The 11,279-nt window shown below is 43.5% G+C and overlaps 1 protein-coding gene across 1 annotated transcript in view; it reads left to right on the plus strand.

The window, feature by feature from the left end:
- Nucleotides 1-5,484: 5,484 nt before the first annotated feature.
- Nucleotides 5,485-11,279, plus strand: part of LOC308312082 (b(0,+)-type amino acid transporter 1-like) — a gene marked incomplete at both ends in the record, with an annotated part of 27,072 nt that continues 21,277 nt past the window's right edge. The window contains 3 exons of the mRNA XM_080794485.1: nt 5,485-6,183; nt 6,656-6,789; nt 8,078-8,207. Of these exons, the coding sequence (XP_080650611.1) occupies nt 5,485-6,183; nt 6,656-6,789; nt 8,078-8,207 (963 nt within the window). The remainder of the gene's footprint in view (nt 6,184-6,655; nt 6,790-8,077; nt 8,208-11,279) is intronic.

Consider the following 11,279-nt stretch of genomic DNA (forward strand, 5'->3'; position numbering starts at 1 on the left):
CTAATGGCTGCGCTGGAGTGACATCACTGTGACTCACACCTAACCAGCCAGCGATGCAACCGACCTAGTTGTAAATATATATGTGAACCAGTTTTGTCATTCTATATTTACACAGGCTTCGGAAGTAGATGCGACATGCGTCGGGCCGATCCTTCCAACGGGGCGCCAGAATATCACAAAAGTTTGAAAAACAATAACTCCATGCATCATGCCATTGGAAAGGTAATTTGCAGCTGAATCCGAAAATGCAAGCACCCCAGAATAATCTGTTTTTGGCTGCCGAATACCCATCTGAAAATATGTTGTTCCATCCAGGGACCCCCCAGAAGCAAAGACTTGCGTTCGCTCTGAAAGAATATATTTGCACAGCACAACTTGTCCACATGCGGAACCTCCAGAGAGGGAACTTTAGGTGACTGCAACACATGTGTCGCTCTCAGCGCTCGAGTCAAACTAGCAAAAGCTTGACTCGAACGGGTAAGTTGTGAAGTGGCACTTCACAGCATTATGTGACAGTGGCAGCAGGCATTATGATTGGCCAGTATGAGATGATTCATGTACTTGTCAGAGCGCCCCACCCCCCCCACTTCACACACGGGTGTGATTTTGAAATAGGGTGTGATTTTTGAATAGTTCAACTGGCCGATCTACATCGACACACATTGTGAGCTTGTAGATTGGCTATTTTAACTATCATAATTCATACTCATGGAACCATCCAAGTGAGGAGCTTCACCGGGAGGAGGTTGCAAGTGCAATTTAGTTGTTACTGTCTTGCATTTCATTGATGTACATTAATAATAATAATAATAATAACTAGAAAAGTCACCATTTTGAAAAATTGCAAAAAGTGGTTGCCGCAGTCGCTTGCATAGGCCCAGTGCCGTATCCAGGGAATAATCAGCAGGGGGGCATTCATATTTCCAAGGGGGGCACTTGATTTTTCAAGTTCACATCCATATATAGCAATTAAGCTCTCACATTGGCCTATACATTAAAACAACACAAAAGGCTTGGAGAAGGGCTACAAGTATAGGTTCCAATTATACACCAAAACAAATAATATAGCCTAATTATTGTAGCCAACAGAACAAACAAACAAACATAGCCTATATACTGTCATGTGGAAACACGATCGCATCGCACCAACAACACAATGAACACAATGAGCATCTCCACGGCGGGAGGAAAGTAGAAAAAAAGACTATAGCCTATGCACCAACCATTAATCACCAACAAATAGTTGAGCATTTAGGCTTATAGTGTCTTTTATATGTGGCCATCTCCACGGTAGGGGAATATGACTATGAGTAAAAGTTTATGCACCAACCAAAAACAACAAGTCTATATAGTGTATTTATGTCGGGAGGCAAAGGGGGGGGGGGGGGATCTGCGCGTCTGCAGATTGCACGTTTGCCATTATGAAGGCTACTTGGGTATTTGTCCCGTTTTACCTGATTCAGTGACGGTGTGCCAGAACCAAGAACCTCTGGTGGAGAAGCATGCGGTGGTGGTGGAGGTCCGAAAGTTGAGCTGCTGCTGTGGAAGTTGCTACAGCAGCCCTCTGCCTCACTGGAATAATGCTATCCGACACTCGCGAACCCCATCCGACGACCGAATTTCGTTGTGCATTTAGTAGTGCTCGGTGCTCGAACGACTCCCCGCAATATTAACAACAACAGGCGACATGGTGTTGGTTTCAGTATCGTCATCAGTCTGCCTTTCTGAAGGTGCTGGTGGGTTTATAGAGTTTGGTGTTTTGGCTTTGAGCCAGTTCCTAATATCCATGATTCAATTTTACCGGTTTGGGTTTGTTTTCACTGTGACTGAAGCATGGACTGAAGTCACACAGGTAATGACGTAGCTTTTGGTGCGCTGCATCAAAACGAATCCGACTAGGTGCACCGACTATAGGTGCCAGTGTACTTGTTATTATTGCATTTTTATTACTATGAATTAATTAGAAAATGTAAATTTATTATAAACACAAAGAACATGAAAATAACACATTATATATATTTTAAACCTGTAAAACATTAAAAAATAATGGTGGGGTAGGGTTCTGGACTGGGGGGGCACAAAGTCTATCTGGGGGGGCAGCGCCCCCTAGTGCCCCCCCGTAGAAACGGCACTGCATAGGCCCCTCCCACTAATATTGTGAAGTCTAGCTACAACCTCTGTCCAATTTCCCTTGTCTCTCTTCCAAACGCTTGAATAGTTTGGTCTTCTGCCCCTTCAATGGAACTCATGTCTTTATAAACGATTGTAAAACATAGATTGGTTATTTAACCAACAACAGCCAATTGGCTACTACAAACGTTATGCTATAGTGCAGCGCACAGCCACGCAGCGCACAGCCACTTGAGCCTTGGCCACACTGTCAGCACGAACAAAACAACCACAAGTCCACAATCATAGCCTATAAAACGATCAATCATCAATGTTGTAAACTCTAAGTACTGGACCCTCGTCTGGTTTGACAGACAGGTAGTGTGTGCAGGCTGGGTGGTGTGTGATAATCCGGTTGAAGTATTCCTTCGGTACGGCGACTGCGGCGGCAGGCCCGGGAGAACAATAACGCGACACGAGACAGTATCACGCTAAAGGTTCACAAAGTTTATTACACAAACAGGAACATATAGTGCTGGATCATAATGACGTGACAACAAGATATCAGACATAATAACGTGCCTACTGCAGCAAGGCTGACCTTGCTGTCACCGAGATGTCTCTCGTAGCCTAACTATAAAGTATGCTACAGTTCAGGCAGTACGTATCAAGTACACTGTGTCTCACGCTCAAGTACACAGACATGGGCGATCATGATTATAACAATCAATAAGCTGCGTCGCATCGCGATCACATGTATATACATTATTATATAAAGATCCTTACCATGGCTGCCTGCATCATACCATGGTCGACCCACTCTTAAAAAAGTCCTTCATTCTCGAAAAAGGCTTTGACTGTATATCCACAGAGGCGTCTGGGAGAAATGCGAGGCCCTGTGCGATATGTCGGGGGGGAACAATCAATTAATTAATTAATTAATACACTTTTGCCTTCACTTTCCTACAGATATTATGCCAGGTTCTCATCTCCAATGAGTAAGAAATTGACGTGCACTGCCCAATTTAGCAGCTTAACAGTGTGAATGCAGAGTTTGTGGTCCACATTATGTTATTTTATTTGTTGTAAAGAAGCTATAGTTAACATGACATGAGTCATGTCAAGCAAGCTGTCACAGGAGGGGTCTCTGGGGCTGACACTGTCTGATGATGAGCAATTATACATTATATGTATTACTCTACAATGAATACAAATGGAACACAAACCTGTTGCCCTGATCATAACTGCTATAATCAGAAGCCACCACCCAACCAGTCTGCCCTGCAGTGCAGCTCAAATTACTGGTTATATATAAGTAAAATTAACAGCTGCTTGTGTTGCTGTTATTTGTTATAAATATTAAGTATCACATTTGCTTGATTGCCTGCAGACAGTTTGTGATCGATCAAAATTCAAAAGAAAATTGTGAAATCATGACACTGACTGACTGGACTGACATAGAGACTGAAAGAGAGAGAGAGAGAGAGAGAGAGAGGTCGTCGGTCCATGCGTGACTAATTATTTGAAATAAAACCTTGTTTTCCAGTCCTACATGACAGCATACCTTTTCACTTCACTCGAGTGACGAGTTTATAATAAAATATAAAATTCTGCAACAGGCAAGTGCAGGGCCAGCAGAGAAGGCCTTGCTGGCCCTGACGGCCCACTACTGATTATCACCTGTCACCAGAACCATACATACTGTTTTAGCACTTCAATTGCATTTGAATTCTGTTCTTGACAGTAGAATTGACAAAATACCTCCATCATCCTTCTGTGTGTTTGAGTGTTTATCTATTTTTAATAACCATTAGTATATTAGATTCTGATTTGTGTATCATTTTGTATAGTGTCAAATGAATGACGCAGTAGCCTCAAAGATATCAAAGGAATGTACTAATTTCCCATGTCAAATAAACTTTGACACAGAAAGATACACCGGTAACTGCGTTCAGGCCAGAATGCTGTTTGAACTTACAGGCGCCTCTCTGAACAACAAGCTGATAAACACAACCTACTGTGCCCTTGGAGACGATATAATCAACTGTTATTCCACATAATGTATCCTGTCTTGTCATTGTTCAAGGGCCAGTTTGAATGCACTGGTGCCTGCCTATTATATGTAATGCATTGTAACATCTGATGTGTCACATTTGTACACTATGACGGTTGAGAAATGAGTAATGACAAGAGAACTGTCTCAGTGATATTTATATACGCTTGTTATTTGAGAGATGTGCTCGTGGCAGGATCTTCAAGCAACATAAAGGCATATCATGGAATACATCTAATACAGCTCAGCCCTCCAGAGAGAGAGAGAGAGAGAGAGAGAGAGAGAGAGAGAGAGGGGGGGGGGGAGAGAGAGAGAGGGGGGAGAGAGAAAGAGAGAGAGAGGGGGAGGGGGAGAGAGAGAGAGAGAGAGAGGTACACAGGGAGAGAGAGAGAGAGGGGGGGGGGGACTGGAGAGATGGGGAGAGAGAGAGAGGTACACAGGGAGAGAGAGAGAGAGATAGAGAGGGGTGGGGCGGAGAGGAGAGAGAGGGAGAGAGAGAGACAGCGAGAGACAGGCACGACCATGAAAGAAAGGTGAGGGGGAGAAAGCACGCGTTATCTGAGAGTGCATATTCGACCCAGAAAGTTTCCCAGAAGTGAAGAGAAACCTTAAACCTTTATCGTTACATAAAAGGAATCCTAAATCTTAGTGAATATAATTGGTTATTAAACGTCAACTTAACTTCAAGAGGCCCTATAGTGGGCAGTGAGCGCTATGAAGCAAACACACAGTAGTAGCAAGATGGAAATTCTCCGTCACATATCTGATAAGGTGCTGGGATATAACCCTGTCATTCCATTGTTTGCCAGAGAAACGCTTTATCATCCAAGAGGAACGATCTGCATGCCTTCTGTAACCTCGCACCATTTTCTCTACACTGCGTGAAAAATACTTTTTTAAACAATTTTTATCGGGTTCCAAACTCTTCATCGTCGCTCTTCCTGTCTCTGGGATTGTACCCCTCCAAGGAAAAGATTAATTCACCAGTCTGCGACTGTCCTTCCCCGCCCAGGCATTTTTTTCTACCTTTGAATACACACCGGTTCTTCAGTCCTATCTGCAAATGCTCACCCAGTCATTAGACGAGTAGAAGATTAGACTTGAGTAAACAATATATGCCAAATTGCACGGTGCGGTGTCACTGAATTTGAAAAGTGGTGGCAGGCTTTGTTGCTAAGTCTTCAAAATAGCATGGTACAGTGAGTAATAAGGTGTTTGGGTGCTCTCACCGAGCACATTGTGTCATAATCAGTTTGTCACAGATCCTGTTCAACAACAGGTGAATGTGTCAGGACGGTTTGCGCCACATGGCCACTGTAACGATGGACGCCAAGACAGAGAAACTCAGTCTGAAACGGGAAATAGGACTGATCGGAGCCGTGTCCCTCATCGCGGGGTCAATGATCGGCTCGGGGATCTTCATGTGTCCCCAGTCCGTGCTGTCCAACGTCGGCAGCCCTGGGGCCAGCCTGGTGATCTGGGCATGCTGCGGCCTGCTGGCCATCATGGGGTCGCTCTGCTTCGCCGAGCTGGGAACCGTCATTCAGGAGTCGGGGGGAGAGTACGTATACATCCTCAGGACGTTCGGGCCATTCCTTGCCTTCATGTTGATCTTCAACTCGGTGTTACTCGTGGGACCAGCAGGTGTGGCCGGTGTCGCGCTGAGCTTTGCTCAGTACGCCGTGGCCCCGTTCTATTTGGACTGCGCCCCCCCGGTGCGGGTGGTGAAGTGCGTGGCCGCGGCTGCCATTATCCTGCTGGCCACGGTGAACTGCTTGAACGTCCGCTCGTCACTCTCAGTCCAAATCGTCTTCACGTTGGCCAAGGTGCTGTCTCTGGTTGGAATTGTTCTAGGAGGCGTGGTGATGCTCATCAAGGGCCACACTGTCAACTTTGAAGGCTCCTTTGCCAACACGACTGTGGGCATCAGTCCAATTGGCATTGCTTTCTACCAGGGACTTTGGGCCTATGGTGGCTGGAACAATCTCAATTCCGTGACAGAAGAGCTGAAACGTCCAGAGGTAAAAAGTGACTTATTTGACCCCACTATTTTAGTTATAAGGACCAATAAGCGACCTTACATTACAGTACATTATCTTTGACATGATGGATAAGGTAAGCATGCTGGAGCAGGAGCACAATTCATAATTTGACAATGTTGCTTAGGTTAGAATTTAAATGGCAAAAAAATCCAGTATGTCAAAGTATGACTGAGACGCGTGACACACACACACACACACACACACACACACACACACACACACACACACACACACACACACACACACACACACACACAATCAACTGTAGATGTAGTCGACTAAAATGGACCAAAACTAGACTGACTAACACTAAAACATTCCGGGTGACTAAAATGGGACTAAAACGAAGTGAAAACTATTCAAGAGACTATATGACTAAAACTAGAATAAAAATTTGCTGCAAAAAAAACAACACTGGTTCTGATCTTTCTTTCTGTATCTAATACTGTAGGTGAACCTTCCCAGAGCTCTTCTAATAGCGGTTCCCATGGTGACAGTGCTATATCTGCTGGTGAATGTGAGCTACCTGACGGTGCTGTCGCCCAGCGAGATGATGTCCACCAGTGCAGTGGCGGTTACCTGGGGGTAAGTTAAGACACAACTCCCTTTTATTCACTCAAGTAACCCATTTTTCACCCAAACATTAAACCTGTGTATAGGAGGGGCTAGCGCCCCTCAAAAAAAGGGGTTTGGTCAGTTAAATTATAGGTCCACTCACATCTGAATTACACCCTGCTCATAGTTCTACATTCATTCATTAAAACTCCTAACTCTGACTGTCGAGAGAGTCTGAGAGATAGGTGGGTTTATTGCTCTAATGATCATTACATCCTGATGTGAAAGAAACTATTTCTTAAAAAAATAAATATGTATATGGACAATCAACATCAGTTGGAAATATTGCATTTTGATGTGGTGTAATAATCCAATTTAGAATGTTGATATGGCACACTGATTGTTTTAAGTGTCGTTATCAGTGAAGCAACCAGGAACCTCCTGCATTATGTGAAAATTCAAAACAAGTGGGTACACATGGGCTGTTGACTTGAGTAATATTCAACGAGCACATCCAAGCTCCAACAAATCACCTGAAAGGAATTTCTTGACAGGGAGTAACTCATAACATGTTTACAGTGGATGTTTATGAAACAAACACTTTGCAGATATAGAAAGAGGATAATTCAAGCTTTTTGTACAGCTATAAATTGTTGAGTTTGACGTTGTTTAATACAATCAATGGGCTGTCAATGGGAAATTGCACCTTGTTAGCACCTTGCTGGCAAGATGGCAGCGGAGTGCATGAGGTCAATAGGACTTGACAGTGACAGGAACGTACCAAATATATGTCAACTAACTAACGGTCAAGCAAAAATACAAATCATAATCCCAATTTTCCATCGGCTGTGTCAAGGATGCAGACAGAGTGAGTTGAACCCAAGTGCAAAGTCACAATAACAAGAGTAGATAATAGTAAAGATAAGTATTTAATAAGGAATCAGGCAGATATCTTACACTGAAGATGCAGGCAGGAATCAGGCAATAGCAATATGACAAATGTAGTCAAATCAGGAAACAAGCAGAACATCCAAGACAACAGGTTATGAACTGACAATGAGTGTTTGTACTGAGTCCAGTTTTATAGTGAGCAGGTTGATTGGAGAAGTGTTCACTGCTGGGCTTATGAGGTAGTTGAAGACAGGTGTGTAAATGGAACTGGGTGAACTGGGTGTGCTGGAATGGGATATGGGAGTGGCCAGTGTGGAGTCACAGACTGAGGGAGAGACAGAATGTGACAGGCTGAGACTGTATCATAATTATTATCAGTCCTATCAGGTGTGGTGGGCTTACATATTTTCTTTTCCTTTCCTTTCAGGAATAAGGTCTTAGGAAGCTGGGGTTGGACCATGTCCGTGGCTGCAGCATTGTCTGCTTTTGGTTGTCTGAACGGGACATTCTTCAGTGGTGGACGTGTGTGCTTTGTTGCTGCAAGGGAAGGACACATGGTGAGAGGGAAGCCCTGTCTGTGTTTTAAGTTGTAGGTCTGCTATTTTTGAAAAATCGTGAAAATGTGGTGCAAATCTTTGAATAATAATTATTTCAGAGCGAACGTTTTTAACTCAAATCTTTGCTTCTGGGGGGGTCCCTGGAAAAACATTTTCAGATGGGGTTTGGCGGCCAATTACATATAATCTTGGGGGTCCTTGACATGAAAATGTTGAACGACTGACATAAAAAACATGGGTTTTTCAAGAAAACTGTCAGGATTTAGAAGACATTTCTAGAATCGTCCACAGGTCTAAATGGGTTAACCACACGAACCCTATAGCAGCGGTTCCCAAACCTTTTCATGTCAAGGACCCCTAAAATAATACTCATTATAACCTTGAAAATATATGCCATGGACCACCATAAGAGGAGTTTTTACGGCTCTAGGGCCCCCGGTTTGACCTGAATTAGGCTAGGGACCCCCCATTTTATTGTATTTCTATCTCTGGGACCCCAATACATATTGTATAATCATAACTTAAGAGTGTACAAATGGAACCAGAGAATCTAGGTTGTATTGTCAAGAGGAAGGCGTGAGACATGAGACTGAACAATACAAATTAATTTACGGCTGTTAACAAAGCAAACCTGGGCTTCCATAACACCTCAACATTGAGATAGGGATTTTTGATTTTCATGAGCTGTATATACGCCATAATCATCAAGATTAAAACAAAAAAAGGTTTTAAATATTTCACTTTATGCACAATTAATTGAGAATATATGAAAGTTTCACTTTTTGAACTATATTACAGAAGAAAATATTCTAATTCAGTGGATGGAGCTATTAGTAGCTTAATGACTAGTGTTACAATGTTATTGTCTTTTTTTGTGTCCAATGCATTTGGATTTTCTTCGCAAAGTCAACATATATCTATAACTAAATGCATTTGAAATAAAAAATGTTACTTTTCAGGATTCCAATTTAAAAAAAATGGCAAAATATTATTCAGGATTTCAATTCAAATATAGCTAAAATAGCTTTTGAGCTTGTAGATCGGCTTTTTAAATATTTAGTAAAATGCAATGTGGCTCTCTGGAGTGAGTGTGGAAACATATAGTGGCCCTCTCCATCGACACACACGCATGCACGCATGCACGCACGCACACAGGCAGGCAGGCAGGCAGGCACACACACACACACACACACACACACACCACAGGGTCAGCCCTTGCACAACACTGAAGACGAAGTTTACACCTCTTCACCTATCCTTTAGCTCTGGAATTTCAATAATAATCCATCCTATATGTAACCCCGCTAAATAAATAGATCGGACAGGCTACAGGAGTATGGTACAAGCATAATAGTTTTATTTATAAATATGGTACAAAAGGCTTTTATTTGTATATCAAAAAGTATTTAAAAGTAGCGGTTGAGATGACATATAAAATGTGGAAGAATGGTTGTTTCACAAAATACAGCATTACTAAAATAGCAAGGAAAAGGGACAACAGTCCTTTACAGGGCGGGTTCAACTTGAACCTATGGACAAACCAGAGTCAGTAATATGCACAGAATAGCTACATCCATTATGCATTGACCAAACAGCTGAACTCTACTGATTACAATATATCCCATATAATGCCCAACAGTCACCATTTCATGCAGCATAATATATGATAATAACAACAATAATACAGAACAGAAATCATAATACTAGGCAACACAACCAAAAGTATCGCCTTACCAGGTCTCGTACTTCTAAACACATGCACTGTCTTTCACTGGCGTCATACAGGCCAAAGCTGTTACAATGATACACATGCGTTAGACCATTCAACAGAACGCCGCACATTATTCCATCGTTCTGCCCTGCACAAACACACATGCGGCAGTAGGCTACTCACATTCCTCACGTTAATGTCCTACACAGAATGGGGAAGCCACACCCCAAACATCCCAGGCTACACTACAGCGCACTGCAGAAGTGTGGTGTAGACCTGCCAATGACAATACTCTCATTTTTAGAATAGATCATACAAAACATATTTAACCGAGCAAAATAGGCTTACAAAATGAGCATATAGGATTACCAAATGACAAGTCTGCAGCCGAGCATACCTGTCTCTCAACGCATGAACGTTACGGCGTTTGTGAGGACCCACAACTGACGTCCTGTCATCTGCCTGTTCAGAACACCCTTAAACTGTTTAAGAGCCGTACCCGTAATCCCGTAACCAATTCAACTATGCACTGGTAGCCAGAGCCGTAATCCCGAAATTAATCACTTTTAATTGGATTTCAATAGACGGGACTGTTGCGCAACTTGTGACTGCGACTTTAACTCGGATATATGGTAGGAACACTTTGAAATCGTGTGTTGAAAACCACCCCCCCAAACGGTTGTTTTTATGCCGCCCCCTTGTCGTTGTTGGTAGGAAAAGCAGGAAAGACGAAAGACAGACAGGTTGGTTTGAGAGCGAGAGATAGAGCGCGGGAGAGAAACAGATTTTTTTGAGACTTTGAGAGCGACTGAGCGAGAGAGACAGACACAAGGCAGAGGATAATTTTATAGACATTGATGACAACATGTCACCCAAAAAAAAGCCCCCGAAGAGCGGTGCAAATCCCCGTGGCCGTGGGAGAACGCGAGGCCGAGGGAGAGAGCTTGTTCCCGGCCAGCGAACCCTGGACGGCGTGTTCAATGTAGTTGATAGGCGCGCCACTGCACATTTCGTTTCCGAGGTGGAAACCAAAACGGAGGACGAAAGTACGGCAAGACGACAAGACGACAATGTAGGCCTATTGTCTCAGAGTCAGGACAAGACAGAGGACGTAAAGACGGCAAGACGTCAAGACGAAGAGCCTCAAAATGGTGGCGGAGAAGAGAGAAATACCCAGCAGCCTACTACAGTCAGTGGGCCGCTGACCAAGACGGCAAGACGTCAAGACGAAGAGCCTCAAAATGGTGGCGGAGAAGAGAGAACAATTCAGCAGCCTACTACAGTCAGTGGGCCGCTGACCAGGGCCCAGGGTAAAAGAAACAGTCTGGTAACACTAACAGGTACAGTTGGGGGGGAAGAGG

The sequence above is a fragment of the Protomyctophum bolini genome (genome assembly GCF_963924005.1).
Source record: "Protomyctophum bolini genome assembly, contig: SCAFFOLD_53, whole genome shotgun sequence".
In the NCBI taxonomy this organism is placed as follows: Eukaryota; Metazoa; Chordata; class Actinopteri; order Myctophiformes; family Myctophidae; genus Protomyctophum; species Protomyctophum bolini.